The 27069-nt window shown below is 59.7% G+C and overlaps 1 protein-coding gene across 1 annotated transcript in view; it reads right to left on the bottom strand.

The window, feature by feature from the left end:
- LOC117652179 overlaps window positions 1-27069 on the bottom strand; it is a 93712-nt gene that overhangs the window by 11918 nt on the left and 54725 nt on the right. The window contains 8 exon segments of the mRNA XM_034396896.1: window positions 805-1077; window positions 2248-2378; window positions 13430-13781; window positions 13950-14111; window positions 16179-16406; window positions 16476-16978; window positions 17074-17301; window positions 19647-19721. Of these exon segments, the coding sequence (XP_034252787.1) occupies window positions 805-1077; window positions 2248-2378; window positions 13430-13781; window positions 13950-14111; window positions 16179-16406; window positions 16476-16978; window positions 17074-17301; window positions 19647-19701 (1932 nt within the window). The 5' untranslated portion in view covers window positions 19702-19721.

Below are 27069 nucleotides of genomic sequence, written 5' to 3'. Positions count from 1 at the left end.
CACTTTACGACGCGAGAACAACAATTGCTTCCTATTTCGGTCGCTCAACGGACAAAATTAGCGATTCAACTTCCGCCAGTCGAGGGCACTAAACGCGACGCACCGCGCGCGCCCCGCACGCTCGCGCAGTTACCCCCTCCTTTTTTTGTGTTTCTGGCCGCACCCCTGCAGCAGACCGATTCCGAGAGTCGTCGCTCTGTCTCTCTCGCACTCGCGGGGCGTCCCGTGCAGGTGCGAGGGAGACGGAGCGACGAAAGCGACTCTCGGAATCGGTCTGCTGCAGGGGCCCTGCCCCCGTCGCTCTTTTTAATCTCGACCGGAAACAAAGTTACTGGCACGGAGACGAGAAGCCGGGCGACCTCGGGTCACGCGAAGCTTGCGAAGCGACAGGAAACGCCCGGGAAGAAAAAAAAGAGGGGGGGGGGGAGAGAGAGAGAGAGAGGAGGGAGGGTTGACCGCCGCGCCGCCACGACCTGGCCGCCAGTCGCTTTACATATTCCGAGTTTACACGACACCGCGTCTCGGCCTCCCAAACCGGGGGACCACTTTACACCCCTATTTGGGGGGCCGTTTGGAGTGATGTGCGTGCCGGACTTGGTTATACCTACGATTAGGCGTGTCAATGCTATGGCGGCAAACAGCAGCAACAACAACAACAACAAAAACAAAAAAGACCAGGGCAAAAAGTAGTACTTTGGCTGTGTGAGTAGGCATCTTTTGCTACATCCCCGCGGATGTGCCCAATGCCTTAGGTTCAAGGAGTCCTTCGTACGAGTCCTGCGGCACAGGCTTGGCCGGCCTTACCTGGACGAGCCAGAAGGAGCGGCCGGGGCAGGACTTGGAGGAGGACGCCAGGAGCGTGGCGGGCTTGGTGGTGCCGAGGTGCACGACGCAGCCACACCTGCAGCCCGAGCTGACGGCCGGCCCGCCGGCCCCGTGGGGGGCCCCGTTGGGGGTCAGCGCGTTCGAGGGCCCGGGGGGCAGCGCGTTGGGGGGCGGCAGGTCGGCGCTCGCCCCCTCGGGGGCGCAGTCCCACTCGTTGTCCGGGCCGCAGCGCTGCGTCTCCAGCGAGGAACCCTGCGAGAAGAGGATACAAACAATCAAACGAAATGAAGGGGCCGGCCATTGCAAATGCTTAGCCAACTTCCTTAAAGAAATTCCGAATTTTTTTTTTTGGAATTTTAGCTTCCAGCAAGCAGTAATGCCGCCTCTTGCCGAGGTATGGGACGCCGAAAAGGAGCCGGAATCTAGTTAAGGCCACGCACCCCAAGGCCCGACTGGCCCTGGCCACGACACTGTGTTGTGGCGCCCGGCCGAGGGAAGGCCGGACCTTCTTCCTCCGTGACAACGGGCACCGGCGGGCACGGCCACCGTAAAAACGGAACGAAAGGCAGCAAGAAAATGGAGGAAAAACACGGCGGAGGGGAAATATGAGGCGGCGAGCATTTCGTGACGGAGCGGCAAGTTCCTAGTTCCTGCAGGGAGGGCTGCGGGGGGGCAGAGTTAGGCCGGCCCGCCACGCACGGTGCGTCGGGGCCCACTAGGCCGCGCCAGGCGCGGGTCCAGAAAGGGGGAGAAGAGGACAACAGCCCCCTCACCTTAGACAGTCTAGACACCCTAAAAGTAGACAAAAAGCCACCTTTTGCCTCTGACGTAATAAACTGCTCAAAATATTTTTTTTACCAAATCAGTGTCGTCAAGGTTTTAGTTTTTGGCGTGTACACACAGTGAGGGCGTAGAGACGACGCGGCGCTCCATTTGATACTCATCTGGCGCCATAGAGGTGGGCCTCCTAATGCCACCTGTTACCCGACACCTGTGTGTGTCAGTGTGTGTGTGTGTGTGTGTGTCTGTGTGTGTGTGGATCACGTGACTAGGGCGCGCTTCACTGCCTACAGTGCCCTAGCCATGCCCCGGGCGGCGAGGCCCCCACCACCACATACACACACTTGGACGAAGAAGCACGCTCTCACAATACTCACTCGCACACAAGAAAATGGAGACGAATGACTGACAGGCCCGTCCTGTGATCAAGCATGTATAAAATTTTTACGTTCCAAAGGAAAATTACGGAATTCGTGCTCAGGTTTCCCTTTGTCCCTTCAATCAAAATTAAGGACTGCGAAGTCTACTCCCAGGAAAAAAAAAGGTTTCATTTCTATTTACTCGTTTTTTTAACTCGATCAAGAAGTAACTTTTGTGGGTGCATTCGAGGCGCCGTGATAGCGTAGTGTAGACAGGACTCACCTCGCAGAACTTGGCGCCGTAGCGCGGCGGCGGGCTGTCGCAGAAGCGGTACCGGTTCCTGGTGCCGCCGCCGCACGTCGAGGTGCACGCCGACCACGCGCTCCACGCGCCCCAGGACCCGGAGTCGGCGTCTGCCAACAAACAAACACAGTCAGACCACTGCTAAAAAAAAATCAGAATGGAGATAGTACAGAAAAAATCACAAGTCAGCGACCAAACACACGCACACTGCCAAAGCAATCAGAATGGAAATTGTACAAAAAATGGAAACACAACAGAACTCAAAATAACCCTGGATCGCGCTCCTATTAAAACCGGAGCTATTGGCGGTTCAGTCCCTAGAAACTCTCTCGGAATGGGTCTGCAGCCGTCCTCGCTGACCAGCAAGTGGTCGGGTCGGCAGCCATCGGCGGCCACTCCTGCAATCAGGCGGCGCCTCTTTCAAGCCCCGCAATCGATTTCACCGTTCCGCCGGTCTTCCTTTTTCCCCGGCAAATGCGAGCAAATGCTCCGGCCAGTCAGACAGGGCATGGAATAAAACGAAGCCGGCCGAATAAGAGTCGCTGCGTCCGTCTCTCTCGCGGGGCGCACCGTGAGGGTGCGAGAGAGACAGAGCGACTCGTCTCGGAATAGCTCGGCAGGCTGAGCAAACCAGTCTGCACCGCGCGGCACCGCTTTCAAGTGTGAGCTTGTTAGTGGGGCAAAGACGGGGCGGGGGCGGGGCGGGGCGGGGCCCCAGAGGGGGTCGTGTGGACGGGCCGGCCTTAGTGGCTTTGAGGGGGAAAAGATGTGGGCACCGACCGACCCTTCCCTTCTACCCGTATGGCCGCGCGCGTCGTGGAAAAGGAGGGGGTGGGGGAAGGGGATGCTGTGTGTGTGTGTGTGTGTGCCGGACCGCAGGGCTGCAGCGGCACGACGGGGCGACGCAAAGGCAAAACGAAACAGCATGTAAACGAGCGTCCCGACTCCGCTCCGCGCTCCACCCTCCGCTGTCCCCCCCCCCCCGCGCCACCTCCCCACTTATCGCTCTCTATCCGCATGCAGGCCAAGCAGGCCACGCGGGCCGAGAGGGTCGCCGCCTCGGTCGGCGCGCGGACGGCGCCTCGGGGATCGGCCGGCGACGCCGCCCTTGCGTCGTCGTCGCCCCGGACCCCGGACCCGGGCGAGCCGCGCGGCAAGGGAAGAGAAAATGAATAAAAAAAATCCACGCCGGAGCCGGAAAGGCGGAGCGGAAAAGGAACCCGCGCGGATTCGATTTGAAAACGCCTGTTTCGTGTTTGTTGGACGTTTCGACCCGCGGCTGGTATCACTTGCGCGCACCCTTTCTCTCTCTCTCTCTCTCTCGCGCGCGCACACACACACACACACACACACACACACACACACACGCCATAATTAGTGTTATTACGGGCAGCCGGCGACATTAACACACGCCGCGATTCCCATTGGCAGCGTGCATCGCCATCACGGCCATCACCATGTTGGGCCTGCGGGGCTGCGGGGCATTCCGACTCCAAACATTGCCGCGCCGCCCGTCGCTCTGTCTCTCTCGCACCGCCGCACGAGAGCGAGAGAGACAGGGCGGCGAGAGCGCGCGGTTGGGAATGAGCCTGCTGGTGGTGACCGGGGCGCTCGGCACAGCGGCCTCCATCAACCGCGTGTGACAGTCAACGGGCCGCCCCGCCCCGCCCCGCCCGCCAGCTTGAAACAGACCGCCCGCCCCGCCCCGCCCCGCCCCACCCCGCCACGCCCCGCGGGGGGTAAGGGCGTTATCAGTAACGCGTTAGTGCGCACGCTGCATGGGGCGATAGGCGGGCTGTCCGGGTGGGCAGCCTCGGACACTGGGAGGCGAGGCGGCCAGGCGAGGCCAGGGGATGACGGGCTGACGGCTGAGCCGCGCCACTGGACAGTAATAAATACCTGCGCCAAGTTGATAAAGCTGGGGAAGGAGGGGGGAGGGGGAGGAGGGGGTCGCCTCACATTGTTGTGGACTCCCCCTGCGCCCTGCACTGCTGCGCGCTAGACTGAAGGAACTATGCGGCAAACTGCGGGCAAACTTGAAACTAAATACGAACGAGGGAAAATAGTGCAGGTTGGCGACATCGGCGAGGTCCAGGACCGGGTTGCTTTCTGGCCATGCGTGGGTCCGGGGAAGGGGCCTGGACGGCAGGCGAAACGTCTCACGTTGCTCCTGTAAGCAGGTAACTTTTGCTACGCTCCCCGAGCCCGTTCCTGGATCCGCCCTTCGCAGTGCAGGTTCTTTCGGGCTGGAGGCGACTGCAGAGCACACATCACATCACACCCGGTGAGTCCTGCATGCAGGAGGGATTACACAGTGCTCCCCCCTCCTCCTCCCCCAAGCCGCAGCCTTACGCCGAAAGCCTTATGAATACGCTCTAATCAACGCGTTCACATTCGAGGCTGGGAGTGGAGCCCAGCGTTGCACTCATCAGCAAGTCAGCCCTCCCCCCCCATAGGCCCGCAATGCCCGGCACGCCGCACCGCCTCCCCGGCCTCGCCGCAGAGCGCCCCAGCCACCACACACCAATGCAAAAAAAGTAAAAAAAAAATAAATGAAAAAAATTTCCGCACTTGAGGTAGGGCAGGGAAAAGCAGCCCTTACAGAGCAGCAGCAGACCTTGCAACGTTATTTCTGGTTTTGGACCGAAAGCATAAGGTATATGAACGACCGTTTCTTCCAAAGAATTTCTATCGACATTATTTTTTACAAACGAAACTTGACATTTTCGAATGCCTCTTTTTCTCGAACTTCGCAGGTTTTCCGGGCTGCTGCGAACAGTGAGCAGAACACAGGGGCGATGCAAATCGGGCGGAGCGCAAAGGAGTCGGATACGAGCAGGGCTCGGATTGAATTGCAGTCCGCAGTCCGCCCCGCGGGGAGGAGAGAGACAGCGAGAGAGAAAGGTCCGGACGGACAAAATATCGAAAAGAAAAAGAAGCTAAATGCCACTTTCTCAAGTAGAAATAAGAAAAGAAATCCGCGACTGAGTGAGAGGGAAGAGGAGGACGAAGAAGGTGAGAGAAGGGCAAGGACCAAAGGACCAAGGCCAAGGGCCTCCAGATTGGAAGGGAAGGGAGCCAAAGCAGATTACTGCCCTGGATGGTAATAATTGACATTTAATTGGAACTATATAGCTCCGCTCGGCAGTGGCGACGCTGCCAACAACTCGAAACTTGAACTTGCGAGCCCCGCTGCCCGAACGTCCAGCCCGGTCCAGCCCGACGAGACGGGTACTGCGCTCCCCTTCCCCGCTACACTGCGGACTTTCTTTTTGTTGCGAGCCACGACAGGCAAAGGCGTGTGCAGAACAAAGGACAAAGGGCCGGTATGCACACGTACCCACAGCCGAGTTTAGTTCTGGCACGCAGACGCCACATCAAGTTGCGATACATTATTTCCAAATGTCATCTAATATGGTATTTTTCGAACGGTTTGTATCGTCCTGACGCTCGGCCTGGTTGTCTTTCTCGCTAGGCTCGAACTTGTGGCAGTCAGAGGCATCGTCCTAGGCCCAGTAGTGCCTGACCTAGCGTCTGGTACTCGTCCAGGCGTTCGTGCTGGGCCTGCCCCCGTGCTGGTCCAGGCGTCCACACTGGGTCTTAGGCTCACCCTGCTGCCCCTCTATGCCGTCGGCTCGGCGTCCCCGCCGGGGCACTTAAGCCCGTCTTTGAGTAATGTCGCTGCTGGGCCGTTATCGCCCATAGTTATCGCGGCGTGGTTATCTCGTCGCCCCGCCAATCCATAACGGGCTCGTCCCTCGCTCATCCCGGAGAGGAGTCTCTCGGCGGAACGATTCCGCGTCGCTCTCCGTCTCTCTCGCACTCAGGGCCCCTCCGCACAGGTGCGAGCGAGACAGCGCCACGGCATAACACTTTGCGGAATCAGCGTGACGGCCGCCTCGTTGACTACACGAACGAAGCGAGAACTGGAGCGCCGTTTGCGTTCCGCGGGTACAAAGGAGCGGCACAGCGATAACACGTGTCGCTACAACAACAAACAAGAACAACAAACGAGAACCACAACGAAAAGGCGTTGCCGTTTTGTCGGAGGAGAGCCGCCCGCCCACCGCGGCGCCGTTAAGAGCGATGCGGCGCTAAATACTCCGCGGAGAGCCATCGGCGAAGCCTTCGGCTCCTTCGGCGGCCGGGCCGTCGGCACGGCGGTCCACAGCCCGATGGGCGGCGCGGCACGGCACGGCGCGGCCCATTCGCCCGATGAGGACGACACCCGAGGGGAGCCGAGGGAAGAGTGCGGAGCGCTGCGCGACCAGTCGGGCCGTTCGGTTCCACTCGATGTGATTCCAGATAGAGGCCCTGCCTCCGTCTCTCTCGCACTCACGGGGCGTCCCGGTGCGGGGCGGCGGTGCGAGAGAGACGGAGCACGGCAGGCCGAGGAGGCCCGAGGAAGGGTGCCTATCCGGGCCGAGTTAGGGGAGGTCAGTCGTGAGAGGGCGATCCGATGCGCGCCGCGCGCCGCAGTTTTCAAAACGGCGCTGGCGACGTCGCGCTGTGCCGAAGTTTACGATAAGCGGAGGTCGCGGAACTCGACGACTGAATTTGAATCCGTTGGGTTGGGTGGGAGGGGCGCGGGCGATTTTAGGAGCAAGAGCAAGAGTCCCGTTTCAATTCAAGAAACGCTGTATTTCTGTTAACTGCACAAGACAGCTGAGTCACTTTAGTTGCCTGTAGCGACTTATTGAAGCTAGTGGCAGGGTTGTTTAGTCTGTCACCATGCTGAATCAAACTGTCAAAAATAACTAACTTTTTGACGTCGCTGTTGGTGCTAGCCTTCACCCAAAGCATCGTGGCGACGGCCCACTGCCAAACGTCCGGCCCGGCTTTCACGCGAGCGTTGCCCGTCGCACCCTGCAGGGATTCACCGCACCGGCCTTCCGGCTTTAGGACCGCGGCGTGGCGTCGGGTCGGGATGATGCATTGTCATGTCAGGCCGTGCCGTGCCGTGCCACGCCGCCATCAGCCACATGCCGGCCAGCCCGGCCAGCAGGCCGATTCCGAGGGTCGTTTTCGTCGCTCTGTCTCTCTCGCACTCACGCGGCGTCGTGTCCAGGTGCGAGAGAGACAGCGCGACGAGAACGACCCTCGGCATCAGTCTGCAGCCCCACCACGAGGCGGCGAAAATTGAAAGGTCAGGGAATAATTTATGGCGCAGGTGTGGGGCCGGCTGGCTCTGACCCCCCCTCCCCCTTCCCCCTCCCCAGCACCACCTGCCGCCTCTCCTCTTTGTCCTGATTCGTCCGCTTTGCCGCTATGCAGAGATACTGGTGATACAGGAGGCCCGGTTTTAAAACGGCCGTCTAACGCCCAGGGTCGACTGTTTCGGCTCTAACTCGAGCTCCTCTGTCACTCGCACCAAAGGAGAGCTGGGTTCATTCATTCAAACGAAATTCATTTCAACGGCATTTCCTTGATTTGAAAGGAAAATATCTTTTGCTTTTGAAAATGTCGGTTTCAATTAAAAGCACCATTTCTACTAAATTGAAAGAAAATTTTCATTTTCCATTTTAAAAACGAGTTTCCAATATCGTGCAGAGGCGTGCGCAGAAGAGGGACACAGTAATAGAGTGTGCGCGTTCGGACCGTCTTCCTTGTGGTGTACCGGCCCCGGGGCACCGCGTGCTGCACGCCCACATGCTCATCGAGCCGCTGGGCTCTCGACGCGGAGCGCGGAGCGGCGAACCTTCCGAGACGCGGCGAGGGCGAGACGGCAGCATTAATATGAGATGAATATCTGGCAGCGGAGTCTCGCGGGAGAGGTTTTTACGCCCCGAGGGCCCCGCCCCGCCCCGCCCCCCGGGGGGCACAAACGCATACTTCATGCCATGGGCCGGCTGTATATAAAAACACATCACAAGGGTTGCGTGGGCCGAGGGCGGCCGGGGGCGGCGGGGGCGGCGGGGGCGGCGAGACGAAAAAGGGCCCAAGTGCGTGCCAGGAAACAAAGGACCACTTGCCAGCGCCGAACGCTGCTCTGTCTCTCTCGCACCCCAGCGGAACGCCCCGCGAGTGCGAGAGAGACAGAGCCCTGTTCGGAAGCAGCCTGCTTTAAGGACGGCCCCGGCCGCCGCCTTCGAGATAAGACTCGGGGGCGGGCCATAAATCGGGCAGGTTGCAGTTTTCATCTTCGGTCCGGCCGCAGCCTTTTTTTACCGTTGTGATTTATTTCCGGTCCCCGGAGAGAGGGCGGTTTGGCAACGTGCACGCCGTCAAGGAGGCGCCTCAGTCACCTGACCGTGCACGGTTCGGCCTCCAAATTCAAATTTCCCGCGCTGTCTCCATTATTGAAAGCGAGCCGCCCCTGCCCGGCCCCTCCGCCCGAACCCCTCTTGACTTTCAAATGGCGTTCGGCGTTTTGTCAGACAGGCGAGCTCGCCGCGACCCTCGCCCAGGGTCCGCGCCGGTCCGCGCCGGTCCCTGGGCGCAACAAGCAGAGACAGGCGTGTCATCGGCGAGCCTCTGATTCCGCGGAGAGCGTCGATCCTTCTCTGTCGCTCCCGCGGGGCGTCCCGTGCGGTGCGAGAGAGACAGAGCGACTATTCGGAATCACTCGCCGCTAACGCGAAGGCATGATCGTCACACTGTAGCGTCCCACAAAAAAAATCCCCCGCTATCATTTCCGTGCCACGGCTCCTTGGCCCTTGTCTAGGCATCATGCCGCACTATCCAATAAATTTCCGTGCGAGCGTGCCCACTCCAAGACCCGGCGCAGAATATTTTTTTTCTCAGTGTGACGGCCTGGAATTCGGCCAAACGTCCACACGCGTGGTCGCTTATGCAAATCACCGCCGTGCCGCGCGGAGCCACGCGGCCCTGAACCAGCAGGGAGGAATTACGAGATAAAATGTGTAAAAGAAGTGTGTTGTGCCGGCCGGGCGCGTGTGAGTGTGTGTGCGTGCGAGGGTGCGCGGAAAAAGTGGGTAAGGGCACAACGTCGGTATTCGCGCTGGTGTGTGTGTGTGTGTGAGAGAGCGGGCCGCGCGTGCAATGTTTGAACAAGGTGAGGCTACCAGCCATAACATAACCCGTTACGAGCGCTGTGGTCATTTCGGCAGGCCGCCCCACCCCGCCCCGCCCCGCCCCGCCCCGCCCCGACGCGCGGCTCGAACACATACATCGCCCGCCACAACACGCACGTCGACAGGGAAACAAGTAATCTAAGGCATTCGCCCGCCAGTCGGCCGCAATCAACGAGGAAGAGAGGAATGGGAGATACAGTCGGCAGATAAGCACGGCAGCACGGCCGGCGAAATGTTACAGAAAATATAATGTTGCCGTGTTTGGACATGCAGCTGCCGGCCCGGAGTACAGTAGCAATTTTAGAAGTCCCCACTTTAGGGTTCCCTCCCACTCTCATGGTTCGGTCTGATTAGCCCGATTCTTCGACCCACAGCGCCTGTGATGGAGCGGGTAGGCAACCCATTGCGCTCCACACAGGCGAGCGCGACGGGACTGCCTGCCTCAAGGCGCCAAGCACAGCAAGCGGTTCCGTCTCTCTCGCACTCACGGGACGCGCCGTATGGGTGCGAGAGAGACGAAACGCAGTGCGGAATCAGTGTGCCGTTTGTTGTTGTTGTTGTTGTTGCTGCTGTTGTTGTTGGGCGGCGATTTGGCCTTGCAGTGCAGACCGCCTTGCCAGATGTGGTGCGGCTTGCCCGGCTTGCCCAGGGCTTGCCGACCATTCGTCTTCAAAGGGAAGTCGTGGGGCTCAGGCCGCCGGGCAAAATGAGTGGATTAATGAAGTTTTGCCAGTTAACGACCTCCTCGGACTAAATTACCTCGAAAAACTTTCTTCATATTGTTGCAGTGTTTTTTTTTCTGGTTTGCTCGGGCGGCCTCTCGGGTCATTTGTTGCATAATTTCGCCCAACGGTGGCATTTAGGACCCCCACCCTGTAAGGCGCGGACGCCGGCAGCGCGGCCGAATACACTGCACACCTGAGTCTGGGGAATTCCGTCTGACACCGCAAAAAACCTGGACCTCTCACGTGCACCGTAAGTTAAAGTTTCTGAGAGGTCCTTTGCCCGAGGCCTGTTGACACAAAAACAGTTTTTACAGAAGCAACCGGTTTTTGTACCGGTTTTACACCACCGCATCGTTTCCAGTGGGTACCTCCGCAAGTCAAAAAATTAACTTTCCTTTTCGATTACTCAGATTTCTGGACTAAAAAAAGTTCTGGGCCAGACTTTTGGGTGAAATTCACTTCGGTTTTCAATCGCCGAACCCGGTTTGTCTAGCGGGGCACGACAGCTGCGAACAACACTCGACAAGGCCTTTCGGTCTGGCCTTCGAGCGGGGAAAGAATGCGGGCCAGAAGAAGGAACGGAGCGGCTAAGGGAAAAGGGAGATCTATCGAGCCATGTTAATGCCTTCGTTTGGCCCCCCGCCAGGGCCTGCAGGGGCCGCCCGTCCAGAGGGAGCGAGAGAGAGAGAGAGAGAGAGAGAGAGAGAGAGAGAGAGAGAGAGAGAGAGAGAGAGAGAGAGAGAGAGAGAGAGAGCGGAAGACAAGAGAGAGAGGGAGAGAGAGAGAGAGCGGAAGACAAAGAGAGAGAGTGCCGTCGTGTTGCTTAATGACACCGCACGCCGACTTCAATTCGCGAGGAAAATACACGAATTTTCCGCACCGCGAGACGCGTTTTCGCCGCCACTGCACGGCGGAGTCGCGTGGAAAATTGGCGAGATAAGGGGCGAGGCCGGGAAAAGCGGGGGCCGGAAAAGTTGCGGCCGTTTTTTTCCCTTTTTTAGGGGAGGAGGGGGGGGGGAGCAAGGGCTGCAGGGAAGAGGAGACTGACGGTCACGCGGCATGCAAGGTAGAGCCGTGACAACGAGCGCCATGCGTGGAGCACTCGCACCACTGTCGCCCCTAAACTGCTGGAAATTTTAAAAAAAATTAAGAAAAAATTGAATAACAAAGACTTATTGCTTGTGGTGGTCAATTCTGTTATGTAGGCTGCATCCGATGGCTGCAATCAAACATCCGATTCCTTGAACGCAAAGCTGGTTGGTCAACTACCACAGCAAAGTTTTCTTTTTTCGTGTCGTGTTTTCTTGACCCGAGAGGTCATTTTTCTGGGCGCAGAACGACGCTGGCGCTGATTACTTGCGCGATAAAGCGCTCACGACGTTTTCACGGCGAAAACATTGACTGCGTTGTTTATTGTCCCGCCAGTGGAGTGGCGACACTGCCAAGTCTGGACACGGGCGGCCCTAGGCTAGGCGGCCCTAGGCCAGGCGGCCCCGGTGCGCCCTTGACCCGGGCCGGCCTGCATCCCTGGCAATCCCTGGCAGCCGTGTCGTCGCTCCGTCTCCGTCGCACTCGCGGAGCGGAACGCTGGTGCGAGAGAGAAAGGCCCTCGGCAGCGGCAGCCCTGCCGACAAGCCCGCCTGAATATTCGGGCAGGGATTAGCAGGGCCACGTACAGTCCGCGCCAAGATTGCGATGAGACGCACCGGGGGCGGGAGGAGGGAGATCCATCCGCACCTGTCGGTGCGGCACGGCACGGCACGGCACGGTCACGGCCGGGCGGCGCGTTTACGGCGTAGTAAAGCCCGGGCCGTCCATGGCCTCATGGCGGGACGCATGGCCGCATGGAATGGCATGGATATGACGGCCTGGGTGCCCCAGAGCCCCCAGCACTCTGGCACTCACACACACACACACACACATACACACACACACACAGACACACACGCGCGCTAGTTGGCTGCTGCCCGGATGACCGGCCGGGCTAGGGCCGGCTTGCCTGGCTTGCCCGGCTTGCCGCAGACCACGTACGCCATTCCGCGTGTATCTACAGCACCGAGGGCTGTGTGTGTGTGTGTGCGTGTGAGGGCACGGATTTGTGGGGGGTCGGCCGGCAAAGCCACCTTCCTACAGTCACCGTCGAAAGCCCCGCCCTGTCCTGCCACGCACAACGCCGAGCGTTCCCGCCCCCCGCAGGATGACTCTAGCTCTCTCTAGAGTGTTTTGGGGCGAAGCTAGGTCGCACGTCTCGCGGTATCGCCGACTACGCCACGCCCCGCCGCGGCAGACCGCACACCACAGGGCGCACCGCCGGCTGGGATCAGTGCACCGGAGCACAACGGGTGCGAACGCCGCGCCGCACCGCGCCAGCCACCTCGCCGTCGAGGCGGGCGTGCTGATACCCGACACCTGTTGCTATCCCGCAAAAGCCACACTCCCCTCCCTCCCCCCCTCCCCGCCACGCCCCTGCCCCTCGTAAACTCCGCGCCGTGTCCACTCCACCCTTTCTTCTCCGGCGAGCGGGGGCTCCGCGTCCATCACGGCCACCGCGGCCATCTCGGCCACCTCGGGCTCCAGGAGCCGGCGGACGCGGCGGAGAGCGACTAAGAGCCAACCACGTGTGCGCGTGTGTGCGTGCGCATGCGTGGCGAATCCAGAGCCAGCCCAAGGGGGAGACTAAGGGGCAAAGAGTGGCTGTTTTCCTACCTCTAGGGCAAGAGGGGTCAAGGTGCGCAATGGTCGTTTTGCCCCCCCCCCCCCCCTTCCCTCCGGCTGGTAACAAAAGCGAAAAACAACAGAAACGAAGCAAATGGCGAATAACGGCAACAGCAACATCGCACGCAGTTGTGCCGCGGCAGTCAAAGCAACCACGCAGCTTCCCCCAACCCCAAGGCCCCCCCCTCGACTGGCGCTCTCACACCTGCGGCAGGTGTAACTAGCTCTCATTAAATTTAACAGGGCATACGCATAATGAGCTTAGCGCGTGGGCCCCAAAGCGTGGGAGAGCGGCGCGGAAAATACACAGCCATAAATCCGTCATCCTGGAGGAGAGCAACCAGATTTACTGCTCGCGTGGCGCGGCGCGGCCAGGCGCGGCCAGGCGCGGCCAGGCTCGGCGCGGTGCAAACAATAAATTCAGCCCTGCCAGGTCAGCCGAAAAGATCCGCCTCGCGCCCCCGCGCGTCGCCCGCCGCTGCTGCGGCTGTGGTCGCCCCCTCCCCCTTTTCCAGTCTGCCCGGCCCGGTGTTTTGCTCGCTTTTTCGGGACGCGGTCGAGTGGCGGCGAACCATGATTTAAATTTGGGCGCGACTGTGCTGCGAGTGGCTGGAACAGGCCGGGCGGGGGGAGGGGGGTCTCAACAGTGGACTAAAGTTGACTCGCGCGTTTTCAGAGTGTACTCACCGGACACGGGCAGGGTGGGCACGCAGTCCATGCGCACGTCCGTGACGGCGCCGGTGATGGCCTGGCTGACGTACACGAAGCAGTACTCGACGTAGCGCTCCGAGAAGAGGTCGCAGTCGAAGGCCACGGCGTGGGTGCCCTTGGCGACGCGCTGCTCGGCCACGTACTGCAGCGTGAGCGGCGGCATGAGGGTGGACACGTCGGCGCGGAGGCGCGCGAACAGGCGCACGCGGTCGCCGGCCGGCAGCACGCAGCCCGGGTACGTGAAGAGCGCCGAGACGCCGCTGTGCGCCGCGCACGGGAAGATGGACCGGGCGTGCACGTTGAACACGAAGCGGTCGCTCCACACGGCCTGCGGCAGGGACAGTGTGCCAGAAGACCGGCAGAGGCGGCCAAAACCCCGGACGCGTTTTGAGCTCCAGAGTCGCTAAATGGAACTCGAACAGAACGTGTGACGCCACCAATAGATTGCTCTCCGGACGAGGAATCCATTGGTGGGGTCACACGCTCGCTTGCGTACCTTGATGGTGGCGTTGGCGCCGGCGTCCACGGGCCAGGCGACGACGGAGGGCCTGCCGGCGCGGAGGTGCAGGCTGTAGTAGCCCGCCATGCCGAACAGCTCGCACTGCAGGCCCAGCGCCAGCTGGTGGGGGTAGCCCAGCACTTGCTCCGAGTGCAGGATCTGCAACAAGCGGCACTCATCAGCCACGACCCACCGTCAGCGGAAAATCAGCGCTGCCACTGTGTGTGTGTGTCGAGCAGGACGACGAGGACACTGTTACAATCTCCCTCAAATTCCCACGCCAGTTGGGGCCTTTACGAGCAGTACAGGTACAGAAGACGGGTGAGAACCTGTGCGGCGTCTTCGGCATCCCTGCGTTCCTGGTGGTGCTGGCGGCCACCCCGAAGGTGCCCGAAGGTGCCCGAAGGTGCCCGAAGGTGCCCGAGGGTGCCCGAAGGCCGAGGCTGCGGATGGGCGGATGGGGCGGCCCGGCTTGGCGGCCTGGATCATGAATGCGGAATGCCGCGGGAGGGAGTTCATAACTCAGTTGAGCGTGGCTGGCTGCTTGGCTGGCTGCTTGGCTGGCTGCTCGGCGGACTGGCGGTCTAGGCCCCGGGCCTCACTCCTGAGCCGCGCCGCGCCGCGCCGCCCCGCCAAGATCATGCTCTCCAATCCCTATCGGGCGAGCGAGGGTAGCGAGGGGCGCGGCGGCCGAGGCGGTCCCCCGCCCCGCCGCAGGGCCGCAGGGTTTATCTAACTCCTTACAAGGACTGTAAATAACACCCCCGGCCCGTGGCCTCCATACAGTGCAGGCCACGGGCAGGCCCGCCATCGGGACGACTTTAAACAAGGCAAGCCACAGCGGGGCGGCCGGGCCCGAGGCCGGGCGGGGCTGCGCGGTCATGATACGGTCCGAGTTATGGTGCTCCAGGTGGAAGTTCCCGCCGCCCGGCAGCGACACCGAACCCTTTCCAGATATTGGGGAACGCCGAGTGAAAGAGCGACTGCCGCACTGGAGGCTCTCGCCTCGCGGGCAAGCTGGGCAAGTCGGGCAAGCGGCGCAAGCTGTCGTGGGGCTGGCGCACATTGGTGTTCAGCTCCAGAGGGACTGACACTACACCCGAAAAAGTGGCTTCGTAAACCAGGACTTCCCTTTAAGCGGGAGAGACTATTTTACTTGAAAGTTTGTTCCAGGTACATTACCTTGGTGGCTCTGTCTCTGTCGCACTCGGAGGGCGCGCCGAGAGGGTGCGAGGGAGACAGAGCGACACGCCGCGCGTCTGAATGACGACGCGGCAGAGCGCGCGCCATCGACGGCGAAACAAAGTTAGACAAAGGTAGGCGGCGGTGGACGAGAGGGCGGTGGCGGCCTGTTGCACCGGGCCGCCACCGGCAGCGCCAGCAGCGCCAGCCAGAGCCGCGCTCAGCCGGGGACCGAAATTCACTTAGGGCCCATCCATAAATTACGAAGGCATGTGACTCGGCCTGTAATAGGAATCCTTCCCCGCCATCAGTGCTTGGCCTGAAGCACTGCCTCCCCACGGGAGGGGGCGGGGGAGCTGGGCCCTCCCTGCCGCTCGGGGGACAGCCGTGCCGCCGGCCAGGGACGCGACCTGGTCCGGTATTTTCAAACAACATCATTCATCGTGGCTTTATTCTTTTCCAGTGCCCCTGCCTTCCCCCTCCCGCGGCCCGTCTGTCTCGGCAGGGCCAGGCAGGGCTGGGCGGGCTGGGCGGGCCCGCCAAAGGGCTTATCACGGAGTTTGATGGCGCGCAGGGAGCGGCAAAATTAGGGCCGCTGCAGGATGGGCCACCGAGCAAGGGCGGTTCGGCGGCGCGGCGGCACGGCAGGTAAAGGGCCCGTGCCCCGAGGGCAGCCCGCCCTGGACCAACCAGGAGCCCCGGTTCCCACGCTAGCGGTGCCGGATGGGACTCGGAACTAATGAAAACTACGGCGAAACGGGTTCGGGTTTGGACGAGGAGCTACAGGCTCCTGGGTGATTGGAGGCCGTGCATGAGCGCCAGCCCAATACGCGAGAACAGCCAGGGAACAGGCAGGGTTGCCCGACAATAGAACTTGGGTGTAGATCAATGTGAGTATCAAGGTGTCTGCTTCAGCTCACCCTGGAATTCGCTTCTCACCCTAAACCTTACCTTTCGCGCCACACATAAGATTGCTAGTTGTTACAGAGAATGACAAAATGGTTTGCACACCATGCTCAAAGTACGCAAAGTAAGTGCACTTGCCTGTCGCTGCGTGTAGTTGCCGTAGGTGCAGTCGGACAGCACGGGCCCGCAGTACACGAGCTCCAGCCACGACTCGGACACGGGGGAGCCCTTGGCCGCGGGGCAGCGCACGCCCAGGAACTCGACGGTGGCGCGCACCGCCTCCTCGGGGTACGTCACGATCTCCTTGGGGCCGAGCGAGAGGCGCGCGCGCGGCCACAGGACGTCCAGCAGGAACAGGCCGCCCGTCTGCACAAGTGTGGAGTTAGTGCGGCTGCACTGCCAAACACAAATCGCCTTACATGGGGCCTGGCCTACCTCGTTGGTGGCAGGCAGGGCGGGGTCGTTGAAGGCCGGCCTGGCGGTGGCGGCCGCGGGGGACGACGCCGTGGTGGAGGACGCCGTGGTGGTGGTAGCCGTGGTGGAGGTGCCCGGCAGCCGGTTGGACGACGGCGCCCTCTCGCCGCTCTCGTTCTCGCTGCTGCTGCCCGCCTCGCCGCTGTCGCCCGCCTCCTTCCTGGTCGTCTTCTTGGAGCGGTCCAGGCCGGCGAGCCGCAGCGCGTAGCGGCCGCCGCGCGCCACGAAGCCGCACGGGAAGCGCGCCACGAGCGGCTTGAGCGTGGTGGGCGGGGCCGGCCCCGGCGGCGCGCTCGGCGACGCGCGGTTGGGCTGCGAGCTGGTCATCTTGCCCAGCGGCCGCGTGGTGGACGTGCTGCTGCGGTTGTAGCCGCGCACCCACTGCAGGCGGCCGCCCGTGTTAGCCGACGTGCTGGCCGCGTTCGTGGCCACGTTCACCTGGATGGAGCCTTGCACCGAGTACCCTGCAAGACACGTTCAATGGCGGACATCCAAATTAAAGCCATGTGCTGCTGAGTGACAGTGTATCTCAATGAATGTCACTGACCTTGCTCGGTGCTGGAGTTGTTGCCGGCGGGCCCGTTGCCGACGTGCTCCAGCAGCAGGAGCAGCAGACGCCGGCCGCGCGCCCACACCGGCAGCTGCCGGATCTCCACGATGAGGTCTCCGGACAGCGCCATGTAGGTCTGCCTGCCGGCCGCGGGCCGTCCCGGGCCCGAGCCGAGGCCGAGACCGAGGCCCTGGCCATTGGTGTTGACCACGCGCAGGTGGTACGCGGAGCAGAGGCCTGCAACAGGTGGTTCCAGTTCAATGCACCTCTCGTCCAGAATCAAAACAAAACAAAACGCAACCCAAAATGCAAAACCTTAAATGTTTAACAAAACAATTCTGTGCTATTTTAAATGGTATACGACTTTGTGCATGATTGTCACAATAGTGGAACGGGAGGGAAAAAATTGCATCCTATCAACAAGTAATGCGCAAAATATTGAATTTCTCCTCCGCGAAGTCATCCTCTTAAATAAGGCGTGTAACAGGGGCTTGTTCCAAACTGTTGAGCGATTTCCAAGTGCCCCTTTTTGAGCTCCAAGTTCGCGCGTGCGCCGAGGGTCCAATGACTTGGGCCCCTCTCTCCCTGCAATCAGGGCGGCCAGGGCCTCGACCAGGGCCTCGGCCAGGGCGGCGCGCTGCCGAGGCGAATTGCCCGCTGAGTTAATATTTGGCCTTGCTCTCCTCCGATGACGGCGCCCATATTTTCGATATGAATATCGACAAATCTGGCTTCCACCTTCCGGCTTTTTTTTGGGCCCTTCTTTGCGCAGCCCGGCGGGGAGGCGAACCCGACCTTGTTCGTTGACACACGGGAATGGCAGTGTGGGATATTACGCGGAATGAAATATCAAGCGGCCGAGGCCACGCCGCGCCACGCCGCGCCACGCCCCGCCAGGCATGTGGCTCCTCGGAGAAAGCAATAAAGGCAAGTGGAGAAAAATTGCACCGGCATTTCGGATTTCTCAAGCCACTCTTTGTGGCGCCTCTATCTGTTGCGCCATTTGTTCGCCCCCTCAGACTTATAAAAGGTTACCATCAAACATATTTCCCCCCTCTCTTTTCTTTCACCCTTCATCTTCTTTCTCTTCCATTTTATTTCCCGTGTCACGCCGCGCGTTTCTCGTCTCCTTCTCTGCTCATCCCGTGGAGGCCGACGTCTTCCAGACAGCTGCAGGATTATTGATTGTCGTTGTGTGCACGTCTCTGCATTGTCCGCGCACGTGTGTGTGTGTGCGAAAAGGTGTGTGTGTCTGTGTGAGAACGTATAGGTCTGCGTATGTGTGAGTGTATATTGGTGTGTGTATGTGTGAGAATGTATAGGTGTGTTGGAGTGTTGGTGTGTGTGTGTGTGTGTGTGTGTGTGTGTGTGTGTCAGCCGGAATGAAGAGCTGGTCTTTGGACACGGGTCGGCGCCAAATTTATTGCAAATATTTGGCCACGACTGGCCGGGACAAACGGAGCCAAACAGGAAAGGTGGGAAGGCACTGCTCTGCAGTTCGACAGGGCTTTCCTCTTTTTCTCTCTCCCTCGCTCTCTCGGCACAAAAGAGCAGAAAAAAAATCCGCTTTTGTCATCAAGCTGCCCTTTAGCCAGCGATCACACAACAGGAGCACAGCGAGTTATGTGCCATGTTTATTGTACGTGTGCTGGGGAAAGAGAAAGGGAGAGGCAGAGGGAGGGGGTTGAGGCAAAGGACCTGCGTCTGTCACAATGTACCAGCTCGACATCGAGAAAGGAGCCACCAACACCTGTTTTATTTTTTTTTTAATAGAAAAAAGCTTACCCCCATTAAAAATACATTGCAAGATCCAGGTCGCAGAGGGGGGAAGGGGTACAAAAGTGGCCTATTTTGGGTCACTTGGTTCGTGGAAGGCCCCGTTACGTCCTAAGCTCGAGAACACTCTGCACGCCAATTTGTCTCCTTAACAAGGCGTCTGCCCTGCGCCGCGGCGTGTGCCCGCGCGAACGCGATAGGCGGCACAGCCCCGCCCGGTCATCATTTGAATCTCGCGCCATTCGGCCGCGCCACGTGGGCGGCGTGACAAGTGCGCGGCCGCGTGCGAAGAGACTCAACAACTCGAATGGCACGCGCTTCGGACGCCAAGGCCGTGCGTCGCGGAAAAAGAGGGGGAGGGGGTGCGATTGAATTTGCAGTTACGACGTGATTTGGTAAATCTCACGCGAACGTTGACAGAAGTCCAATACCGACTGCAGTGGCGCAGGGAGCGCGCCTTCTCGCGACGCGGCGCGCCATGAAGCGCACAGCAGTCCGGAGGGCGCCGTCGTCGCTCTGTCTCTCTCGCACCCGGGGAGTGCGACGGCGACAGTGCGACGGAACCACTGCTCGGAAGCAGCCAACAGTGCCGCGGCGCGCGGCCCCAAACAGCTCAACTTATGGCTGAATTCCAAGACGTCCCGGGCCGCGATGCTCCGGAACGTTTATATATCCTTTGCCAGTCTGCAAATGGGGCGCGCTGCTCGGAGCAGATTTGGGGCGCAATTCGGGTCAGCTCACTCGGATTTCGAGTCGGCACGAAGGAGCCTATACCGCGACTCGGATAAGTCCTTCTGATAACGTACCTGCCAAGGCGAGTATCCCGATGGCTGGACTCCACCATGGCGGTCGGACTCTCATGCTGGACTAACTCATCGTGCCTGAAACAATGAAAAACACCACAACTGTTAACTTAAGCACACAGAGAAAGCAGGAACGAAGCATTCCCTTAGCCTATAATTAAAATAAAAACAGCAAAAGTAAAGGTTAAGAAAAGAAGAAGACAATGGAAACAGAGTATCTCCCGGATCCTGTCACCTTAACCCGGCGATGTTGAGGACAGCCCCGCCGCACGCGCGTGCATATTATTATCCAAAGTTGGCGCAATCACGCAAACGCCCCGCCCCGCCTTGGCCGCCGCCGTGCGCTTAACGCCGACTTAATAGTCGCCCGGGGAGGTCCCTGTTGTCTCTAATGCGTTATTACACGAGTCCCATGCAGAACACCTTCAACTTTCCTTGTTCTTATTAAACTTCACTGTCCCTATTAATATCCCGGGGCTGGTGACTCTGGCGAGGGTGCAGGCCAAAGCGGCCGAGCCAGGCGGCCAACTTGACGGAAATAAACCGAACTTGTAAACGGAGCCACTTGCGTGACGCGGCCATGAATGCGAAAGGGCGCCACTTTAGGGATCAATCGTCTTTGCTAACTTGTGAAAAGTTGCGTGGAAAAAAAAGAGGAGAAAAGGACTGAAAGAGGTTCAGTCGTCAAAGTACAGTACCAACGCCGCCACCGCAGGGAAAATAGAAGAAATAAGACGAGCGGTTTGGACTTGAGGGGGGCGGCCTCACCCCCGGCTCGTTCTGGAGGACCCACGACGAGGAGGCCAGGCCGTCCCCTCGAGGAGGGCGTCGGGGAATGAGAAATCAGAAGGACGTCGCAGGCACGAGGCTCGCAGTGGCGTGCCCAAGCGACGCCCTGGCGACGCCTCGCCCGTCCACTTTTAATTTAGTGGGCCACGTGCACGCGGGTCGCATGCTAACCACAGGGCCTGGGCCGGCTTGGCCAGGACGGATATGCACTGGGGGCGGGTACGGCGGTGCGGCTCGGCCGCTTCGACCTAGCGAAATGGCCGCCCAGCGTCGGGCCACTGCACGGACTCCAAGGCCGAGGCTGCCCACCTTCCTACCCAGTACGACACACTCCCCAGGCTCACGGAAAAGGGATTAATATGTGTCCTGGCCTCTTTGAGAAGTTGCCGCGCCCGGAGGAGCGGCAGCAAGAAATTGTGGCGTCTACAGATCCAGCAGAAGGGGAAGACGCGGGGCAGGGCGACGCGGCGAAGAAGAAGCGGGGGTTTTAAAAGCGTCAAAGCGTGGGTGAATTGTGTTCCGTCCGGACAGGCGGGCCGCCAGGCCGCCAGGCCGGGCTTCAAGAGTGGGGGAATTAATTTGTTGCTCGAGGACTGTTGCACAAAGGACGGTAAATGAAGGCTTTCAGGCTTTCAGGCGGGCCAGGGTTGCCAGGGCCGGGCCGGGGAGGGGGGGGGGGGGGAGCACGCCCCCAAGGACTGGGAGTTCCCCTGCGTACAGGGCAGAAGGCCACGCCTCAAGGCTGGAGGGCACACAAGGGTGCAAGGAAATGACAAATGCAATTTGCAGAAAAGTCCCCTCCACAGGCCTGCGAGCTTACACTTTAAAAATGTCACCCGCCTCGTAACTTAGCGTCCTACACCGAGAGAGCTAAAACCCTGCTCGACTGCGAAAATTTTGTTGGGAACAAAGAATCCTTCAGCAGACAATTGCTTAAGGCTCGGCCTTCGGTGCCGTGAACCCACCACACTGCAGGGGCACTCAGTCGTCCCGGCGGACCTCGCGTGCTGCCCAGTGCAGAGTACAGTCCGATTGTCTCGGCACGCCCCCGTTCCCCGTCTGAAGTACATTCCGAGAAGTAAGCGCGCAGACCGGGCAAGCCGATTTAACATGAGGCTCCTGCTCGTATGAACGAGGCAGCGTGTTTAGCAAAGTACCAGCAAAGTACCGACACGCGTAGAGCGCGTAGCGCCCTCTGTTATTCGTTCCCGGCGTAGAAACTGGGTCACTGCAACACGCTTTCCACTGACATCCGTCTCGCAGACGAGGAAGACTGGGATCGCAGGGACGCCGAGGGAATCAAGAAGGCGCGGGGGAGGGGTGGGGAAGGTCAGGAGGGGCACCGCCGTGGCACCGCCTTGCCTGCCCCGGCGGCCCCGGCACCAGTCTCCACGGGGCACTGCCAACCTCAACAACAACGCCCTCTGTGCTGATAGGCGGCTGAAGCGGAGGAGCGATCCCGGGGGAACCGATAACGTGAAGGCTGTCTCTGCGCGACTAATGCTCCAGTCAGCGTGCGCGTGGAGACAGCGGCAAGGCCTGATAGTAAGGAGGTCGTGTAACTAGGAAAATTTCACATGTTGTAAGGGGTCAGCAGCAGGCGTACGGTTCAAGGCTCGAAGCAAGCTGACATATTCCCACACTTTCACGGTTTATGATTCAAAACCTTGGCAATAAATTCAGAACATAAGTCGACGCCTTCAAAAATTTCGCTTTAGAGGCGCGGTGGTCCACAAAGGCATACGCACCGGCACGAAAGAGGGCGTTGACGGCGAGGGTTCGAGAAGAAGGAGGACAAGCGACGTCCGGTCTCGGGCGACTTTAGAGCCACTGTGCCACTGTCGCGAGGGGCACCTCTTTGAAAGGGCCGTGGATTGGGGGAGGGGCGGGGTGCGGCGGCGTGCGAGGGTGGGGTGGGGCTGGAGGAGATGAGATTACGAGCAGCGGCTGAATGGGGGTGATAGCTCACTATGCCTTCGGGCCCTTCGGGTGTCGTCGCGCTAAGGAGCCCGAGCACTTGTGTGCAATAGAAGGAGACATATTTGTCTTCGGCCCCATCCCACTCCCCGGCGCGCCACGCCGCTCCGCGCTCCGCCCCGGAAACAGATTGATGATGATTCGGAGCCAAGGAGTGACAGCATTGGCAGTGCCACCGCTCGGGACGCGCGGCGCGGCACGCAAACGAGATGGATGTGGCTGAGCGGTGGTGGGTCTCTCCCTCCGGAAGAGCCACTCTCCACTTCACCGCCGCCGATGCTCGCAGACCACGCGACGTGACCTTGGCGACGGCTGAAAAATTTGTCAACCCGCTTCTGTTTGCTTCCTGGCCGCTTGATTGAGACGCTAAGCCCGTCTGTCCACTGTTCGCAAATCCTGTAAAGTCCCTTAAGGAAAAAGTTGTCAGATCATCTCTGAAATACTCTAACAGCTCCAGTTCAGCTTTTTGGCTCTGCTGTGAATGATATGGTGGCGGTAGGTACAGTACGAATTCGATCTTGATGTGACACGAAGATTCCGTTATGTCAAAATCTATCAAAAATGAGATTAAAATAGAAGTTTTGTCAGCAAGATGTCAACTTTTGCAGTAATCCCCCGGTTGTCTGGTCCGACCGCTGGGACAACGCAACGCAGTCTGCACCATGGGAGCACCGGCAGGTGTACGGCACACTCCTGCGGATTCCCCGGACACGCTCAAAACTTTCTCCCGCAAACGAGGCGGAGAAAAAGAAGAAAAGAGGGAAAGAATGCTTAAGGAGACAGAGGCTGCCGGCGGCGGGGAGGCACGAAACAAAGGTGCCATCCTCCCGCGCGCCTGCGGACGAGAGGATAGGCAACCCGATCACTTGGCTGTTCGGCGGGACAGTGTGCCTCGCAGGCGCTTTCGACGGCCCGTTTTGAAGCAAAATTAGTCGCTGCTAGATCGTTTAGTTTAGCCAACAAAAATAAGAAAATGAAATTGTTTACAAAGAAACAACAAAGAAACAGTTTTTGCGTGGATCTTTTTGTGTATCTAGTTCGATTGTTTCCCTATGTTATTATGCCTCAGGTTTCCTGTTGAGCCTGTTCAATTTCACTCTCGCACTCACCGCACTGTCGGACCGCGACGGTGCGCCCACGCACACACACGTACACACACACACACACACACACCAAATAATCACAACACCACGCCCACGCACGCAGGCCCTACTGTATTGTTCGGCATCTCCAGGCTTATTTCGGAGAGCGCGGAGCGGGGCGGGGTGAGGCGGGGCGGCCCGCAGTACAGGGGTGCCAAAGTTGGTCCGCCAACAACACCAGCGACCGTGAAAGTGGCAGCAGTGGCGCCGGCGCCGCGCTGCTCGCGGTGCGCTAAGCGATAGTGACTGTTGGCTCCACTGTTTGCGCGGGGCTGCTTCGCCGAGCCTCCTCGCATCGCAGCCGCGGTTTGGGCGCGGCGGTCGCGAGTCGATATTCGCCGCCGAGCCACGCACCGCAAAGAATGCAGGCGATGAGAGGCCGCTCGGCTCGAAAAACAATTTTAGCGCAAAATTCACCTTTTGTTATTCAGTGACGCTTCTGGACTTTTCGTAGAGAGTCGGGCCTGCGGGGTCCCGAAGGCAGGCAACTGCAGCCCTGTCATTTCGCAGCAGCGGCTCGCCAAGCTCGGCTGGTGGCGCAATGCAGCGGAGCGGATGCCCGGCAGAGCGATTTCGAGCTCCGCTGTCGTCGCCCCGTCTCTGTCGCACCCAAGCCGCACCGGTGTGGGAGTGAGAGAGACCGAGGGGCCGTTCGCGGAATCGGCCTACAGTGCGATGGAGATTCCTGTGCTGCCGGTTGGTGCATTCCTCCCCACCCCTCACCGCATCCGGCGAGGCCTCAGACAGCCGCAGCCCGCGGCGGTCCGTCTCCATCATCGAGGCCGTAGTCGTAGCCCTGCATGCCTCTCTCGGCAAGCCTTCGGTAGACCGCGCCGTGCGTGCGCCTGCCTGCCGCCGCCTCATCGCTCTGTCTCTCTCGCACCTGCGGGACGCTCCGGGAGTGCGACGGAGCGATGGAAACGATCCTTCGCAGCGAGACTGCAGTAAGTGGTCCATTAAGAGGGGCTCCTTGAGGGCGCCGTGCATGGCAGGAGGGTACTCGCCGAGCGGGGCGCCGAGCACGCAGAGCAGGTACCGGGGCCGGGCCGGCCGGCACTGATGACGGTATATGGAACGGGCCCAGCCCTCCGGCAACATCCACACCGCACCGCCCCCACGGTGGCCTCGCCACGGCAGCGGCTGCAGAGCGCTCGTTGGCGGTGCCGTGGCGGTGCCGAGGTAGTCGTGGTGGTGCGGACACTTGAACGGAACTCCTCCGGGGGTTTTGGCGGCGGGCGCAGGCACGAGTAACTCACCTGCATTTCCATACAAGTAGGGGGGGCCTTTGCCACCAGCGTTGCCTTTGGCGAGTGGCAAAGCAGGCGACGGTGGGTACCTCCTCGCAAGCACAGCAAATTGAAGTTGGTGCAGTGAGTGTCTGTCATGCAACTCCATATTGACAACAAAGTTAAATCACATTGACTATGATTGCATTCCCTTGGTATCGTTGTACTGTGTTACAAAACTAACTCTCAACGTTAATTCCTGAAATTCGTTTCGAATTTATCAACAGGGTTACCACAGCGCCCCGCGCACAAAAATGAGGCATTTTGCCTCCGCGTGAATAGCGGACGCGCTTTCAAAACTTACAGCCGGGGCACATCAAAGACAAAGAGGACATACCCCTGGGCATGCGCGCGCGCGAGGGACCAATTTCTTTTCATCCGCTATTTTGATTTCGCCCTCTTTCCAGGCGTGCATGAGGCGGGAGAGGAAAAAAAAGGGGGGGGGTGATCCCTCATTATTCGGTGGGGCTCACTCGCTGTGTCTAAACTTTAGGCCTCGAAGGCCATTGAAACAGGACAGAAAAGGATCCAAACCAAGGGAATACTCATCGGCAGTCTCCCCCCCCCCTCCCCCCTTCTTCTACGTTCGCTGGGACCGCGGGGGTCGCTTGCAGGCTGATTCCAAACGATCTTTTCGTCGTTGTCTCTCTCGTGCCCTTTAGAAACGCCCCATGGGCGCAACAGAGACAAGGCGACGAAACGACTCTTTGGAATCAGTCGTCTGGGTCCCGCTGGGCAAGTTGTTATTGTTCGTTGGGCCCCCTCCTCTCGAGTTTTTCGTGTTTCCTTATCCAGTTGTTGCTTCGCGAGGCGCGCTAACCCCCCGCTATGTAAAAGCACAGTCTATGACGGAGTTTTTTTTCTTTTTCTCGTTTTGCATCGTGTGGCCTTCTAGAAATCGTAAACTTTGCGATCTGCGAGAACCAGGGCTGGTTGCAGTAAAATGCACAGTAAAGCCCATTGGAACGTAAACTGGACGGCGCTCTTTGAGCGAGCCCTGTACAAACTCGCCGAATCGAGCCAACCTCTTCCGAGGTCTAATCGAGCCTTGTTTGCTCTCGAGTGAAGCGCGCCGCCAGGCCGGCGAGGTCAGTCACTTGAACAGCGAACGGGAAAGGGGAGAACCATAATGCAGAAAAAAGCGTTACACAGTTCAACGATTTCATCTTTTCAGTATCGGACATTACTTAAAATTAAGACATGCAATAATAACAAACGAGAACCAGCGCAGGTTTTCCTATTTCTCCGGTCACAGTCGATGTACCCTCAGCTTTCCCCGCCCTCTCACGATGCGTTTTCTTGCACCATGACACGCCTACTTTCAGGAAACTTTCCCCTCATTTTTCCGGCCATTGTTCTCCTTTTTATTCCAGGGCCTCCTAGTTGCCGCGCGGTCCCAACCGGGGCCCTAACCTTTGGGGCGGCCACGACCGCCAAACTTCTAAAGCGCATGCTTGCGTGCGCGTGCCTGGGCCCGGCTCGAGGCCCGTCTGCATCCGAAGACCGGTTTGTCCTTCGCTCACCCCACAGCACGCCCCACGGGTGCGAGACAGGCAGGGACAGGCTTCGGAGGCAGGGGCGGTGGCGACACGCCCCTCTGTGGAATGCTTGCCCTGGGCCGGGGCTGGCCGGGCCGGGCCTCCACTGTGATAGCCGCATTCCAGAGCCGGCCATAAGTGACGGCGACAAAAGGACGAACGCAGCCTATGAGCCTGCGGTGGTCGGCAGTGTGGCTACGTCGGACAGGTGGGGGTCCTCTTCGGGGTCCTCGCGCTCTGTCCCGCCCCTCAAAGAGGTGTCCTGCCCCGGCCAAAAGCAGGAGGGGAACCGGAGGGGTGGGAGAGAATTCCGGCATCCGCACGACACGGCCCGGACACGCCTCCAGGAATTAATAAAGCGCCTCAATATTCACGAGTACTTCCAGGCAGGCGAGCGCCACCACCTGCTCGAGTTCCAGAGGGTGCGAATCGCCGACGCGGTTCTTTTATTGTTTTCGGTACGCTGTCGAGGCGCGTCGTACGCGTCCAACAATATTCACGTGCTATTATTGTTGGTACTTGTGATGAAACCAATTTCCAGGAGAAGGCATACGTACCTCAGGCTTCATACTCTTCCCGTTTGAGCGCGGATGGACACACAACTCCTACCGTATTCACTAGGAGTGCGTGGCTAGTCCACCAAGGTGAAGTGTTGTGGACCTAGCGAGCACTCCAGACCTGGAGAGCTCCTTAA

This window comes from Thrips palmi, unplaced genomic scaffold (assembly GCF_012932325.1).
Source record: "Thrips palmi isolate BJ-2018 unplaced genomic scaffold, TpBJ-2018v1 HiC_scaffold_7, whole genome shotgun sequence".
Taxonomy (NCBI): Eukaryota; Metazoa; Arthropoda; class Insecta; order Thysanoptera; family Thripidae; genus Thrips; species Thrips palmi.
Note: the sequence above shows the minus strand (reverse complement) of the source record. Positions and strands in the feature narration are given on the sequence as shown.